Below are 18,293 nucleotides of genomic sequence, written 5' to 3' on the forward strand. Positions count from 1 at the left end.
ATTTACGAATGATAGGCTGTTAACGTATGCAGTGTGACGTTTCCAACTTAGACTAAGGATACAATTGGCATAGCTAAAGGACTTACTTGCCTTCCATTTATTTACTACTATTTACGAACAAATTTTATTCATTCTTATTTTTTAATTATATTATGAAAAGTTAAAACGCGATTTAAATCCCAAAGTAGAAAATACGCTTAAAATGTCGTGTCCAAGGCCTACCAACCATAGAATAATTTCTGTTAACCAGTAATTTTTCCTTTTAATTACATTATAACACTAGTTTTCGCCGCCGACTTCGTTCCCGTATACAACGGAATTGGGATCAGAGAAAAGTGCGTTTAAACTTTAGAACTGGTAACCGACCGGTAGCGACATCTGTAGTCTTCTCCACGTAATTAATCATAGCCCATATCTTATTTTTATGCCTAAGCTACATTAATGTCACATTTAAAAGAAAACCGATTAGCAGTTTTAAAACGAACGAGCAACAAACATCCAAACATCCTCACAAACTTTCTCTTCTTATCATCAGAAGAATTAAAACGGGTGAAATTAAAGCTAGTATATTATGATAGTCGTGAAAAAATAACAAACTGAAAATGGTAACATTATTTTATACAAATATGTGAAAGGAAAAACAAGAGAATCACAAATTTATTGAACACTCAACAACAACATACGCTGTAACATACAATATCTATACAAATAAAACTAGCACTTATTCTATATTTAAATACTCCAAACGTTTGTCACTAAACACTGAAATGTTCTATATCATTCATTCACTCATTCTGTCACTCGCACATTCGTCATTCGTTCTCGTAGTTATCATACAGCCAATCCCAGAAGCGAACTCTTTTCGGTTCCGGATCGCTCTTGACGGCGAATTGGCGCGTGATGTCGAGGTACGTCACGTGATCACTGTCATTCACCGGCGGCCATTTGAAGTCTAGCACAGACTCGTAATCGATCGGTGGTGTGGGGTTGCTGTTGAAAAGAATTTTTTAATAATAAAAATATTTAATTATTAAAAAAAAAAATGACTTACAAAATTCTTATTTTAAATATACTTTTTATGACGGACCTTTTGATTCGTCTTTGATAATTCAACACTACCGTAGAGATTGTTAAGAGAGGTTTAAATAGTAAACCTTGCATATATAATTTTTAACAAGGCGTATGTACGTACATAGATTGTAATTTTGATTTGCTGTTTCTCGTGCCACAAACTCGAATTTAATCGTATACAGTTTGTCGTAATCGATTCAACGTGTATTTTACATCTATCGAGGTCAATGCTTTTAAACAACAATAGAAAAACGGCGGGTCTACTTTGGTTAAAGAAATTTTTCTTTTATAAAACAAAAATTATATAAATACATTTCTTACATGTTATAAAAGCAGCATGATATGGTATGCTGATTTATAATGAAATTGAATTTTATTTATAGATACTTAAAGAAAAAAACCTAAATCAGTCAATATTCACCCAGTCTTAGCGAAATTAGTCCAAAGTTGGACCATTTTCCTTGAGACGGCCAATTCGGGGGAATCGTCATCAAGCCTGTAATTGAGTCTTGAGAAGTAGAACAGGTAGCCCATTTCATCACCGTGGCAGACGCCTGGGTGTGTGATGCCCAGCATCCGCTTGAAGAGCCCCAGCGCTCCGTCGAAGCCGAATCGATACATGTAAGTGGGACTAGTTCTGTTCGTCCTTGCATTCAACCGCAGAGTTTCCAAAGCCGGCCGCAAGAACATTACGTCTGTGAACAGCTGTAGACGAATTGTTATATTTTTTGTCCACCAAATTGTGTGATTTTACGTTGCAAAAGATTTTAAACAATTCAACTCAAAGGTTGCATTGTTTTGTAATGCGTTCTGTACTAATGCCTCAACATTTACGAGAATGGTGGTTATTTAAAATTTGTTTGTCTTACGTCGATTAGGCTGTCTATGCTCCGTATGTCTATCTTCCGCTGTTGAAAGTAGAATGTTCTGATGTGATCCGCGACCTTCTTGGACCGTTCCTCATCCGAGGTTATCAGCTCGGGGGGAACAACTCTTCTAAATTCACTTTCCAGCTCACTCAACAGTTTTGGATATCTTTGCAGACCTGGAAGCATTCATCCGTAATAAAATTAATCTAAAATAGATTTTTTATTACTATCTCTATCGATAAAATCGATTTAAAGTTATGACAATCGATTCACATCGAATATTATTTAAATTGAATTTTCGGTTGGAGGTTATGTAAGCGTACCGATACCTTGCATATTACGGTAATCTTTTTCACGTAATTCGTTAGCAATGTTACAGAGCCGTATGCTTACCGTGAGTTGCATCGTGACACTACACTACAGCGTTAACAGTTCTTCTGTCATAAACTCTCGCTAATTATAGTATTAACTTAGGTAATTGAATGAGAAACGTGAAACGCTTCTTATGCAGTGTAATATTGTAAACTCGTACTAAGCATAGAGAACAATGGCTACAGTTTAGCAGTGAATAATTACTTTTCAATGCATAATTTTGATTGGTACGTTTAAAAAACATATTTAGAACGATAAAATTAATGTAAAAAAACAATTGTGAAATAATATATTATAGATTATGTGAAAGTTTACATATACAATTCGGTTTTTATCGGTCACCGTGACGGATTTTCGGATGTAATAACAGATGAGTCGACGGTTTGTCAATTTCAGTATTGCATAAATGTTTCTGCGGACCACGTTCCGAGATCATCTTAAACAAATATTTGATTTGCAATTCATTCGCGCAAAATAAATCTTAAATATCAGAGAAATCGGATTTATTAGACACTGAAAAAACCGATTTAAGAATACCGCTTTTCCTGTCAGCCATTTTGTTTTGAGTATAAAGATAACCGTAATCATTCTTTAATGGGAACTATTTAAATCTATGCCGAAATATGTCTGTGGGTCTCAGTGACCCACTTTCTACCCATTGTCGTGATCGTTGTCCGAATTATGTTGTTCGAGATCACATATTCTTTCCAGTCCATTCTATGGAAGTTTGATGGCACGTCACGCAACACGATACGCGTGCTCCAAAAACGCAAGATATTTGCCAAATTATGCAATTGTTACCAAATGTAGGACTAAGCATTCCGTAATGTCTCAAGATTTCTATTCTATTCACATAGTTTAGCGAAACCTTACTATTTCTTATTTTATCATCCATATTATTTATTACAAAAAATATATATAATATTACGTGTTTATTCGTCTTCCTTAATTCTCACCAAGTCTTCCGGTTTGCGAGAAAAAAATAATGATCTTAATTTGATTCAGAATACCATTAGTTTAGTTCAGTCGTATTATAGGGAGTGAGGTATTTTTAGAAATGTAAATCACGTGTGTCGCAAAACGTTCCGGTGGATTGCAAAATCGTTCGGAAGTCGCCGGCCGTGACAACATCCGAGCGATTGGAAGTAAAGATAAGCGAGATTTGCAAACCCTTTAGATGCCGTACTTGAAGTACGATTTTATATCTTTTTCTTATTACAATTAAATAATTATTAACGCAAAGTTCACAATTTGAATAAAAACGTTATTTCAGTATACATTTTGTCGCCGTAACCTGAGGGTAGTTACGATAACGTTTCTCAACACAACCATGTTAGGTTGTCATTAAAATTTATTGACATTCACTTATAAGCCGTCTGTCATCGGAGACGTGCTTATATATATTATTATTATTATAATACAAACTATTAATCAACTTTAATGTTTAGGACGAGCTGTCGAAATAGTCCACGTGTTACAATTTTCTTTTTTAACATTAAATGTTATAAGAACTTCGTACCTAATTATGTTAAACTTAAAATATATATATGAATAATTATTGATTAATATCCATACAAATTAACACTTACGTCGGAATAATATGATGCCTTCTTGCGCGTTGTACCCAGTCATCAGGGGTACGTCAGCACCAGGTAGTAAGTCCTGGGGTCGTTTCGTGAGGAAGGCTTCAGGGCCGGGTGGCTCCACCGCCGGTAGGAACGGCAGCGCCACTGTACTGTGCAAGTCTGCAGCCCCCGGGACTGATACGAGACGAGCCCCAGCCTTAACTAGCAATTCGCTGGGAGTCGCTCGAAGGTACCCTGAATGTTATCGGTTTTGTACAAATGATAGATTATTTATCCGCTAATAAAAACTAAGGTTATGCTCATTAGAAATTAATAACCGAAATTATTTGCAATTGAACGAAAAGAGAAATCATTTAATTGTTCTGTTTTAAGAACAATAACTTTCTATAATTAGAATTAAAAATAAACGAGAACATATCCTTGTAAACGCATGTCAAAAATAGATAATAAAATTTTAAGATATATTTTTTTTTTATATTGTATCCAATATAACAGTTTCTATCATTCCGTGGACCTGGACATGAACCTCTCGTCATTCCATGGATTCACCGTGCGGATGCCGTGTCCATCGCGTTGCAGGGAGAGGAGCTTCAACAGTGCATGGGACTTGCGACCCAGGTGTAGGTTTAAAGGGCACCTAACTAACGCGCGTTAAACGCTCACCTCCACCGTCCAAGCTCCTCTCTCTACCTAACCAAATTTGAAAAGAACCTACAAGGGCTGCCTTTACTACAATATACACTATGCGTGACGTAAGTAGACGTTACTGAAACTCCTTTATGATAACAAAATACAAAAAATCGTCCGTATCTTACGTTAATAAAAAGATACATCAGTATATTAAAAACATATTCAGCAAGCTCATTTATTATCATATATTACAGTTTGTATAAGTCTATGAACAAGTTAACCCAAACCCCTCCGGTTAGTACAGAACCATTTTATAATAACACCGAGGAACCCTAAAACTGAACAATAAACCTTGTAACAATCGCCTCGTATATCTTAAGGTTGCGCATGCGTTGACTGGAAAGTGAAAGAGAGAATTTATATTACGTGTAAATAAAAATTCTTCGGTAAAGTCATCACGGAGTTATTTTTATGTCATTGTTTCGTTGCGATTAAGATTTATATTTGGAAAAATAATAAGTCAATGTGACGTAATCCTTAGTGACGTAACGAGATAAGCTCATTAACGGAGAGGATAATTAGTGAACTATCTTGGATATTAAAAGTTTTTGATGATAAAATATCGAGTTTCTCCGAAAAAACCTATCATCTAGTAGGATTTTTTTTCATTAAAAACTTAAAAAATTATAATCGTTTTGTTCGACGAATATGATTTTTAGAGAAAATATTTGGGCAGAATTTTATAATATATACAGATATATTTATTATAGTTCTACAACTTGATGCGATTAAATAAAAATACTAAACAAGTGTGCTGTAACCTTAGTACGAATTGGCAACGCAAAAATAATAACTTACAGTTCGAACGTATTCATAAGTCGCTAAGGTTATATTTTTTTTTACTTAACATTAAATATATTGCTATTTCATTTTGAATAATATATCTTCACCTCTAAGAAACAAATACAACGAGACAAATCAGTTTCAATATATGTGTAAATATACAGATACAGATTTTTAATTATTCTAATAATAAACCTAATAAGTATTTCAGTCGATTTGTTTCATAAAAATTACGAACGCCCAGTTCCGAACAGGGTAGCTATTGTCACTGAGAGTGAGGACGGCCATTATGCTGTGGACAGCCGTCAAACGAAATGCACAAATCTGATCTATGGACTCATAATCCAATCTCATCTTATTATTTGATCGTGATTTTAAATACATTTGTAAAGAAATCGAGTAAATAAGATATCGGACATTACAAGTGAGCTTTTATTTCTGAGTTACCACGCCCATGATGGGTATGAGCAGCCAAGACCGCCGTGAGGCACCATCCTGACGCTCTCATATACACCATGAGATCTAAGACTTTTGGCGAGTATTCATTGAAATGAAACTAATATTTTCGGATTTATTTCGCGATTTTGATTATTTTTAACAACACAGTCCCGACGTTTAGGTCACTTTTGCAGAAACCGTGATCGTCTGCCCGTGATAAATTCGAAAACATTACTTTTATTTCATTGTTATAAATACTACTAACCGAGTAGTTCGGCTGTGTTGTTGGTGTCTATGCCGAGTTCCCTGCCAAGATGGAAGGCTCGCTCACGAGGAGACGACGCCAGCGCCCACGGAGATAGAGACACCCCGCTCTGAGCTATCACACCATGGAACAAGCCCTACACACCATGGACAAGGAGAGAACACTTTTATATACAGGCTGTTAAAAAAATAGTGAGCACAACTTGTGATATGTGATATGAGTAATATTAAAGCTCTCCCGACTAGTATTGTTTTTTACTATCTTCAGACGGTAGACTTTTTGAGTCATACTTTTTGCTTAATGGATAAAGATTATTTTTTTAAATAAGTTACGCATAAAACCTTCATGGATTAAAAAAATATTGTCTTTAGCATGTTGAAGATACCTTAGACACCGAAGTATAGACGAGATCAAATTTAAATATGTATTTATGAATTGATATCATAATATGTTCATAACAAAAAAACTTTAGAGGAATAAAGAGCTTGCAATGTTTTAGAACTTAGCTAGCAGCAGTGGAAAATCTGTATGCTTAGTACAAATTGGCACACACACTACATACGGAGCGTTAGTGGTTTTTCATAAAAACATTCAAATTAATTAATTACGTAAGTTATTGAATGACATAGGGGTAACGATTTTTATGTAGTGGGCTGATTTCAGTTAGGGTCTTCCTGACTGTATATATATACAATTGTCGCTGTACCTTTGAGGCTGGTGACAGCATGTGCAGGTGAACGGAGGCCGCTCCAGCGGACTCTCCGAAGATAGTGACGCGATTGGGATCACCTCCGAACACTTGGATGTTATCTCTCACCCACTTCAAGGCCATCACTTGGTCCTTTCATACAACATTAAACCATTGGATGTAAAAAAAATATAAAAGAAGCACTTTTCCTTTAAGAAATTAAAATTAAATTATGAATTCTAAAAATTTTCTTACGCAGAGATCGCTGTACATTACATACCTTAAAAAAGATTTTACTAAATTTAAATCTATCAAAAGAAAAAGGGGGTTTCATCCTTTTGGCAACATGAACCTCGTATTCATCTTTTTCTAATCACGTTTGTTAACGGTTTTAAAATGTTTTGTTATAATATTAGCACAATTTTTTTGTTAACGCCTAGTAAAGACTAAGGACTAAAAACTGTACGCTCTAACAAAAACTTTGATGACATTATACATACAAACATACATTATACATACTATATATATATATAATGAGAAGCGAAATAATACTTTTATATAAAACAATTTTTATAAGTATGTTTATTTCTTTCTGCTTGTCCAATTAATTTAAGTGATACATCGAGTTGTATATCAGCCATGTTATCAGAGTAATATTAAAATTTCGTAACATCTAAGTGCACTTGACCAATATAACATTGCCGTGACCAACAATTATCAAGTTCCAACGCTCTGATCGTCTGGCAGTAAAGTATTCATCAAAAAAATATTGCGTCACAGTTTTGAATGCGTTTTGAAAATTATGATATTTCCACAAAAAAAAGTAAATATTTGCAACATCAGCCTTTACGATTTAAAGCTTTATTTTCGAAATTTTATGTGATACTGAAAACTATTTTTAAATAATTCATTGTTTTTGAACCACTTAAATTAACTAACTATGTGTTGCCTTTCGTTAACCAGACGTGTTTTTGACAAGACTAATGTCATAAAGTCATTGTCACAAAGTTTTGTGGCTCAATGACTATACCATAAATAACGTACGTAAAGCGGAATATATAATGATAATCTATTTTTTTTTATATATAATGATATTTCATAAGCTAAAACTTACATACGTTAAGGTAAAAAAAAAATTCACTTATTTTTTGTCCATTCCGTATACAAAAGTTACGAAGATCATGTAATTTTGATGTGTGTGCTAATATTCACCTTGAGTCCCATATTGCCGGGGACCTCGTCGTTCTCCAGGCTAAGGAAGCCCAGCGCTCCCAGCCTGTAGTTGAGTGTGACGAGCACCACGCCGGCCCCGACGAGGTGGTCGGGGCCGTACAGGAACGCGTTACCTGATCCAACGGCGAACGCTCCACCGTGGATCCACACCATCACCGCCAGCTCCGGGTTGTATCTGAACCGACAGAACTCAATTGAATTCAAAAGAATTTGTCGTTATTTCAAGACTTTTAACATTTAAGTTAGTATTAAACAAAAAAATTGTCTCTAATAAAGACTCTTTAGTTACCCCAAAATTTTACATATAATCTTTAAGACAAAAAAAAATCTATATGCTTTTGTAATTGTTTCTTGAAAAAGTCTCTGATTTGAATAATATTTTTTGTCAAAGTTATAAATCAGATAGCTGATATAATTTAAGTTAAACAATATTGAAAAAAAAGAGTGTAAGGCATTGAAAAGTGCTGGCAAAGTAATTAATTTATAAAAATCTTGTACTAATAAAGTTTTAATGGTCAATTAATATACATTATAATGTCAATAACGGCTTTTGCTATAAATGATTGACCTCGAAAACTTAACGTGGATAGCAAAAAGCTGAAGCTGAACCTATCACGGTCGATAGAAGGTCGAAATATGAATTATTGAGGCAGTTGCGTAACTTTTTAACGTTGGCTTATTGATAAAACCTTGTCGACACAACAACGTTATGCATTTATGTAAACACTTACTCGATAACTAAATTACCCGACCAAATCTGAATAGGTTGAGACTGACTCGATGACGTTTATTTAAAAACATGGCTCGTTTGAAATGTTTACCCGGACAACTTATCCGGTAGGGCGGGCGTGTAGACGTTGAGGAAGAGGCAATCTTCGTCTCCTTTGTACGTGTCGAACAGCATGAACCTGTGTGGGCATACCGCACCTTCTTCCAACGCATCCCTGACTCCCGACCAGGGGCTCAGGGGTGCTGGTGGACGGAACCGGAGAGAACCGCGTGGAGGTTGAGCGTACCTTTGACAAACATCATATTGCGATGACGTCACATTAAAATCATGACAATATTCCTCTATACTTCAAGTATTGTCTTCATCCAAGTTATGTTTCATAAATAAACTGACACCGTTTTGCTATTTACGAGGATTATGGAGGCAATTATATGCACAACAAAAAGTTGTTCCGCAATAAACAGAAGAGCAATAAGGAGTCTTTAAAACTATGTTTCACGACTCTTAATACTTGATAAGACATAACAAATGATAAAAGATAGTTTAGAACATTCCAATTTCAAAACTCATCAAGCTAACCAATCCAATCTGATACAGTGTCCTTACAAGATTAAGTTCATTTTTGAATCAGTCATCGATGAGTTGAATCTTTTCATATATTACCTGATACCCTTGAAGCTGTAGTAGGGTATTTGAGCCGAGGTCCTGGTTATAACACGGCGTCCCCTTAGGGAGCCCAGTTTGGTATCAACCACGGGCCCACCCCCGACCCTCATGCGGTCTACCAACGCGTGCACCAGTCTCGCTGCTCTGGCTGGCACGTTCTGAAGGCGACGTAGAGCATACTTCAGACCGACTGATTCGCTGACAGTACTTGACAGCCGACGCCATGCCCCTGTTACCTTTGGAATAATAGAGACGAAACTTCTTAGCATTCCATGGATTTGCAGGGAGAGGAGCTTCAACAGTGCCTGGGGCTTGCGACCCAGGTGTAGGTTTAAGGGGCTCCTATCTAAGGCACGTTAGAAGCTTGCCAGTTTAAATCATTTAATTAACAATTCTGAGAAGAAAAGGATTTTTGGTTGACTGGTCAATGTCCCACCTTAGTTCTAACTGCTTAGTACGTGGTAGGATAATCATCTCAGGATACTGATATTAGTAAGCATATCGATTAAGGAAAGATTTTTTTTAATGCTTTAATTTAAAGTAATTTTTGATTCAAATCGCCAGGCACTATAAATATAGACATAGCGCGTTTTTTCACACATTAAAAAAAATAACAATCAATCACTTTGAATGTCTGATGTTATCTATTTTATTATTAATAGCAGTTATTTCACATACATTATTTTTGCAGGCTAATAAAATTTTATATACTTAATTGGCAGGCAATAAAACTGGGGTTAAATAAAAAAAACCGAACTGAGGATTTATTATCTGTGGTTTTAGTTGTCCAATATAAAGCTAGGAATACATCACCTTTACATAAATTACTTTTTTATCTTTACATTATTGTGTATATTTGTTATGTTACGGTCTTATTAATAATTATGTACGAAAGTCAATACTCAATATACGAGTATAAGTATGTCGTAATAATAAGAAAGCTTCGTTAATACACTGTAATCGATCTTTTTCTGCTTGTCTTCAATATGTAATTATCGTTTATGCAAAAGTTACGTTGTTTTTAATTAAATTACTTATTTTGAATGCCACATTTCATTGGTCCATATTCGAAATGTACGCTTTTATAAACACGTTTTAATATGACAGCGCAACCTAGATACGTCAAATTAAAAAGTTTTTATTATTTAATAAAATGAATGACATTGTTAAAATGTCGGTTAAAATATCTTAACGTAATATTATAATAGGTTGTTATTAAAAATGAATAACATGTAAAGTAAGTGTAGTAGATTAAAAAGCTTAATATGTTTTTTTTTAAACGCTCACTGTAATCATTTGCACAGATCTTAAATATTTATGTTTACGCATCATTTTCAAGTCATGACATTTTAACCAAAAAGGTTTTCTATAAAATTTATATGCTATTGAAATCCAACTTAGATATTACATCACAGCTCTTTTACATGTGTTAATAAGAAGTTTATTATTTGATACACGTAAGCAGTACTATAATAATATAATTCATACATGTGATGATTTTCCGAAGGTGGATATTTATCGCCAATCATAGGATTCCGCATCTTAATCGTCAAAGAAAAGTTAATATGAATTAGATTTTCACTTGTTCCAAATCTTTTAATCCCCGAAACAATAATGAGGGTGTTATAAGATTGACGTCCATGTCTTTGTGAGTGTGTATCTCTGGCATAACTCTCAAACGGCTTGACCGATTTCAAGGCGGTTTTTTATTTGAAAGCCGGTTTCCTTGCAGCGGATCTTACTTATGTTCGGTGCACATAGATCCGCCTTGTAAGGCCTAGGGGTATCAGTTCTTTTACTCATTAAGCGCGTGTCGAGTGCCAGTATAATTGTTAACCGCTTGTTAATGCGTCGAGAGTTTTATACAATTTAATATAATTTTGCTCTGATTTGAATTAACGTATTTTCTCTAGTCCCCTTGGAGCAGTGAAAAATCAAAGTCTTAGCTCAAGTCATTACATCTTATACAATAAAGCGTAAATTTATCTCCGCACAAAAAGTCTTTGTTCATTCAAAGCTGACATGAATGTATTAATTAAATTCTAAATATTATTAAATGTTTAAATTTTTCTACGCGTTTTTGTTTTGTTATTATTATTTTTTACAAAACGTATGAAATAAAGAAAAATATTTTTTTCCAGATATTCACTTTTATTAACTACTCTCTTTCTACATTAATATAATAAAAATAAATTCGTATTTTCACAATTATGTCATAAGATTAAAACGTTAATCTCAGAACTTTTCAAGTAACCTTTTAAAGCGGTTTTAATTCCTAACCATTAGATAAAATCATTACAGAATCCTGCAATAAGTGTCGCTAAAAAGTCTGAATGCCTTGGAAATTGACTCGGAAATTTCCACTAAGTAATTACAATCATGCAACGCAATATTTTAAACAGATTAAAATTATATATACGTAATACATATAACAGTATTATTTTTAAACAAACATAAAAAGTGCTAATAATTTTACGTATCAACTATATAATACTTATCTACATTAATACTATGAAATGCGAAGACCTACATACGAAAACTTGTGTATTTAATTTGACGATTTGAACTTGGGATTAAAAAAAAAATAAACCACTTACACTGGACGAGAAAGTGCATAACCGTATTCTGTGAACACAGATCTTATAATGCAAAAACCACTGCTATTTATATAATAAAAAAAAAAATTACAAGAACAAGCTAACAAAAATATTTATTACAATAAGTAAGCTAAAAGATACGTCGAGAACATATGACATTTTAAGGTCATTTTTTAATTTTTTAGTTTTTTTTTTTATAATATGGCCTTCATCCGTGCAAAGTGCACAGTATATTATTTGTTAGCTTTACAAAAGTGATAGACGGATCATTTAGTTTTGACCGTTTATTTAATTTTACATAACCTCTTATACTAAATGCCACACGTAAAGATTTCACACAAGCTATTATTAAATTATAACTATTTATAATTGCTTGCAAAAGTTTAGTGTTATCTCTACAATGATACACAACCATTAATTTAACTATTCTATTTTCGAAATCTATTGTACGCCATTTTTTGTAACACGTATTTATGCAAAATACAGATATAAACAAATAGGTAATCTATGTATGTCATACATAGTCTTGTATCAAAATAGAAATTATATTTAAAATGGAAAAGGATATAAGTCAATAGAGAATAAATAGAAAAAGAGAGCATCTACTCCTTTTTAAAAAGTAAATTAAAAGTAGACACGGCTAGGCGGATACCTACTTCATATCTTTTATTTAAAAAATATCGATTTTCTGTCTTTGAAATTATAAAAATTTAGAGCAGTTATCCATTTAAATGACCTGATAACTCTGTACTTTTTTCACGTAATTAAGAATTTACCGAACTTACCTGTTTGTTAAAATATTTTTTTTATACTTCTACTTTCTATATAGATACAGCAAAATTTTGTAATTTGAAACTAAATTTCATCTTTCTTTAAATCGAAAAAAATTTAAAATATTTATTCGCGTCAAAGTAATTAGTATCTAAAAAGTGTTATTGACGATGAAAATAATAGCATAAATTGTACATTTACCTTCATAGAATTCAAACTGCTTGCCGCGTTTGCAACAACATCGCCAAGGGCTGCTGGCGGGAGTGCCTCAACAGCCACAATCAAACAAGCACAAACTAACAACAACAAACGCATTTTTCACGTTATTAACTGTCTTAAACGTCACTGTCACATTGACAACAGTCTTTTACTTTTTTTTAAATATTTTTACGGCTCTGGCTACAATTGCTTTTGAGCCTAACAGTCTTTTACATCTCATCAATGTTGTCACGTCATGTATTAATGAAAACAGTTCAATAACCCGCGAACATTGTTTTTAGTTCCTGAAACAAGTAAGTGTCATTAATTTGAGCTTGAATAACCAGATAATGCGGTTGACTGAAATAAATGTACTTATAGTAAGAAAACAAATTTTGTGAATCAGATTTCTGATATAATTAGGGTTTGGGTTAAGCGAGTTGTGTCACTTTTAATATATGTAATTATAAGACAGATTGAAAGTGATTTGATGTAATAAGTTGTATATAATCTACGTTCGTCTTATAGTTTTTAAAATTTTTGTGCTCCGATCGAATCAGAATGTTAGTTAAATATCTTCATCATCATCATCATTATCAGCCTATCGGAGCCCACTGCTGAGCAAAGGACTCTTCTCACATGGAGAAGGTTAGAGCATTAATCACCACGCTTGCTCAAGACGGGTTGGCGATTTCAAAATTATAATTTGAAATTGTAAGTCCAGGTTTCCTCACGACGTTTAAATATCTTATTTAAGGCTATTTTTAAGTAAGTGCCATGTTTGGTTTTAGTCGAGGTCTCTATCTAGATTTAGAGTCATTGATTTCTTGGTTGTAATTTTCTATACCACTGTAAGTAGTTATATTAAAAATATTATAAAAATTATATCCTCATCATATTGTATCTATGTAATCTTTGATAATATTGTCTGATTTAATATTTATTTAATAAATTGTTAGAACGACAAAGTCGGGTTTATAAACATATTGATTATATTAAGTGATGACTGAATAAGAAACTAAATTTTAATAAACAAAACTCATTTAATTACATTGAATATTCAGAGGAAATAGTGAAAAAATACAATTGAGAGTTTAGAAAATTTTGCATAAGATAAACGAACCCTTAATTGGCAGATTTAATAATTATAAATTATATATATAAAGAAAATAATGCGGATGTTTAAATAGAAATGATTTTTTTATGTACATTAAATAATAGCAAGTCAAACAGCTGATTGGTTAATTATAATTCTCGTATGCTCATGCTTACATTAGCACAGTTCGCTTCGAGACACAATATTATATACGTTAATACTTAATCTTATAACCTCTATTATGTATTAGATAAGGTTTAAATTATAAGTGTAAATAACAAGGTAGCGAGCCGTGGTAACATTACGTACACTTTCACTGTCCGACTAGTCGTAACCTAAACGTATGAAAAATGTCACATCAACTCCGAATTTGGGTCAAGATATATTAAAATAAAAACATTAGCTTAGTCATCTACAGACAGTTTAAATTTTCTATTTTTCACCTGGCAATCTTTTAAAGAGACGTGATGTAAAACAAAGTTGTTATTGCATATTAATGTATTGGAATTTTAAATACTTTTCAATTCGATTATGGAATTTTGCATTTATTTTCTAAATTATTATGATATTAAATAATAAAATATTTTTAACATACAATATCACACAAGTTGAAGAAGAATTTTTTAAAAGAGTTGTTTTACTTGACGAACATTAAAAATAAAGTTGTATATGTATCAAAAATCAATTGACAAATCATTTATTCAGACATATAAGTACCACGTTAGTTTTATGTACATGTGTAAAATTTAATATGTTTTACTGTAAGTTCAAGATTGTAAAAACTATAGATAGTAATATAGAAACCTTAATTATGTGTTAGAAAAAAGCACTCAATACATTTATAGAAGACCGTTGCTTTTAAAAAATGTGGTCATAAAAAATATATATAATGTGAATTCGAAAAGTCACGTGTTAGTAACAGAATCAAATCATGTCCTTTTCCTCTCTTTGACAGTTTTATTATTAAGATTTACAATCGAGATAATTATCTAAATTTTTAATGTTTCAATCTAAGGACGTAACGTAAGTCGGTGGCTTTTACGTAACAAAGAGGTTGTTACGTCACATCATCCCGCGGGCTGTCGACCATTCGAGAGTTCCGGACGGTTAGAGTGTGGCTACACTTCCTTGTACGCTGGTTATAATACAAAACTTCCGCGGTGATAGTACAGCATTAAAACATTTTGAAAGGAATCTACTTCTAGATAATGTTGGAAACAAACGAAATGTCAATATAAAAGGAAAAAAAAAATAACCGTCTATGGTATAACCAGCCAGGTTCTAATATTTAATATTATTTTAGATCCAACATAATATTGAGGAAAAATTGACCTAATTGAAGTATCACATAAATAAATCTTTTGCAAAGATAAATTAATAATTCCATTTGTTGTAAGAAGACAGTAATCTTGATAAACATTAGGTACGTGCGTATTTTTCATGAAAACCATTTCTTTGTTAAGTGATTACCTATTTTTTTTTTACGGTCAAGTGTCTTCTACATGCCGATTGGTCTTTTAAATTATTTGGTGATTTACAATGCACATTAATGTTCATATATGTATATATATAATATGTTTGCGAGTACAGATGTATTTAGAACGGTGATTTTTTTTCACGCTGCTTCGCGATTTTATTACTTCCCACGATCACAGGCAAACAAGATGAAGATGTGTGGCACATTACGCAAATTATGTAATTAAAACCTAAAATGATAATTTAATTTACATTAATTTTACCAAAAGTAAAAATATACCGAGAGCCCGAGTCTTTGCGCGAAAACTTACAAAGCATTTAGAAAATCATAAAAATATAAAAAATAAATTACAAATACACATACTTTCTTTAAAAAAAATGGTATCACAAATTAAAATAACCTAATTAACCTACCGGCAAAAATTATAACCAGCTGTTGAAGATTAATACCAATTCATTTTTTTTACGAATAATATTGAATTAATTGAATATAAATTATTTGTGATATATATATTATATATCTATATATGTATATATTTATATATATTTGGACACAATATATCGGACAAGGCCGGTAGCGTATTTCATGGACATCTTGTCATAAATTATCAAATATCATAATAAAAATATGAAATAGTATCCGCCAATTCCACATTGAGATTTTTTTAACATAATCAAAGCAAAGGTTTAAAAGCGAGTGCTATGTTTTTATTATGTAAACATAAAAGTCCTTGACTAATAATTGAATTTTCTTTTCAGATTATTTCTTTATAAAAGGTATGAATAATTTAACTATTATTAGAATAACATATGTTTATTATTTAAATATTTAATATATAGTTATATTTTGTTTCTAATGCGATTATATTTTTTTTTACAATTTTAATATATTAGATCCCAAACGCCAAGTGTGCCTTTTCTGTTACTTCTTAGAATTCTTATTGCAAAGTAGGGTATAATTATACGAAACTAATTAGTGAGTTATGGATTAAATTCTTTTCTCGTAGATATCCGGGGCGAGTTAAATGAGAACTAACTAAACGAGACGAAATTCTTACGATAATACAACAATACAGTAAGTTTCCCTACCACGAGTATGCGACTTCAATCTACAAGTCTTAATCTTTCCACATGATAGTATCTACGGACATTTTAAAGGAATGTTAAACTGAAAACAGAATAATAAGTGTGCAGTTGGCATACTACAAGTTTGCATCGTAACGTACCTCACTCAAAAACCTACGTTAACACTATAATAAGCAAAGATCAATGAATGAAAAACGATAAATGCTCCGTTTGTAGTGTTACAATATAAACCTAAGGTAATCATATTGATTATATATCAGTGGCCTTAGAACGACTTTGTTTCTTCAACACTAAACCACAATAGTAAAAAAAAAACTATGGAAACATTGTATAGAATGAGACATTGTATAGAATGAGATGTAACACTTTCGCGAGTATTCATTTAAATAAAACTAATATTTTCATATTACTTTTGAAAATGTTTTCATCTCGTCTGCCCGTGATTTCTTTTGCTGAAAAAACCGAAACGTCGGGAGTTTGAGTTTAACAATTCTAAAATAGCGCGTAGTAATCTGAAAATATTAGTTTTATTTAAAACTAATAGAATCTAATTATATCGACGTATTTTAAAGCGATCCTTAATACTGGTCACGGAATAACAGAATACTAAATATACAATATTATGTATAGTGATATATTTTATTGTTAATTTAATCACGATATCCCGATCAATGCGAGGCTTCGGAAACATTCACGAAAATCACAAATACCCCGTGTTACTTCCTTATATCAAGCGAGTAAAATAATGTTATCGTCCTATATGAAAGTCTTACATTAGAAAGTAGTACAGTTTTTGAGATATTAACTCTCAAGCTTATATTTTTGTAGTTCGTAATATAAACGTTTCGATTTATTTATAAATATATCATTTTATTATTTTTCTTTTCGTTATAATATTTAACTTTTCCACAAAATACGACTAATTATTTTGCTCTTTCACGATTTCTGAACTGAAATTCATAACTTAAAAGGTCAAATTAACAACTAATTTAATTAAATTGAACGTCACTCTTCAATAAATATTTGACTGACTTTAATTTTTATTGAACTTTTATTGTTAACGTTATTTAAAATAAATGCTCTTTAATAATATTCTACTTTATTTCTTATAAAACAGTACACATACTTTCGATTAAATATTAAGGAAACGTAGGCTTAAGTTGATTACAGATTATATAATTTTATTAGTAAACACGCATACTTTAATAACTTTCTCGATCGACTCCGACGACACTTTTTTGTACTACAATGTACTATTTCTGTTATAAAACACAAACTTATTCTGTGTGATAAAATATCAGATATTTTCGATTCCGTTTAACGCGCGCGGCTTGCGGTCGTTTGTTCACTGGCGATCTCACCGGAGCGGCGCACTGAATGGTTGTTACGAAACGACACCCACCACGGAAAGATTATTTAACATATACAAGAAACTTCAAAAAGTCTTTGTATTAAGACTCTCTCATAATATCGGGTCAATTTGACGGATATTATGAAACATGAGTCATTATATTCTAAGAAAGATTTAAAGGAGGTTTTTTTTTAAATAAATTCTCAAGAAGTTAACCACAAACGATAATGCCACAAACATTTGAGTGTTAATAAATATATTTGCTACTATTATTTCATAACATTAATAAAGTATCATTATAATCCAATGGTTTTTTATTATTTTTTA

At 32.2% G+C, this 18,293-nt stretch overlaps 1 protein-coding gene across 1 annotated transcript; it reads right to left on the bottom strand.

The window, feature by feature from the left end:
- Positions 1-629: 629 nt before the first annotated feature.
- LOC116773279 (carboxylic ester hydrolase) lies at positions 630-17,976 on the bottom strand. Its single transcript, XM_032665703.2, has 11 exons — positions 17,817-17,976; positions 12,961-13,262; positions 9,389-9,627; positions 8,817-9,011; positions 7,975-8,170; positions 6,781-6,915; positions 6,075-6,210; positions 3,902-4,132; positions 1,941-2,116; positions 1,493-1,776; positions 630-990 (listed from the first exon to the last, which is right to left on the bottom strand). Exons 2-11 carry the CDS (start codon positions 13,072-13,074, stop codon positions 813-815), a joined length of 1,884 nt encoding a protein of 627 aa, XP_032521594.2. The 5' UTR covers positions 13,075-13,262; positions 17,817-17,976; the 3' UTR covers positions 630-812.
- Positions 17,977-18,293: the final 317 nt, after the last annotated feature.

Source organism: Danaus plexippus (assembly GCF_018135715.1).
Source record: "Danaus plexippus chromosome 18 unlocalized genomic scaffold, MEX_DaPlex mxdp_20, whole genome shotgun sequence".
In the NCBI taxonomy this organism is placed as follows: domain Eukaryota; kingdom Metazoa; phylum Arthropoda; class Insecta; order Lepidoptera; family Nymphalidae; genus Danaus; species Danaus plexippus.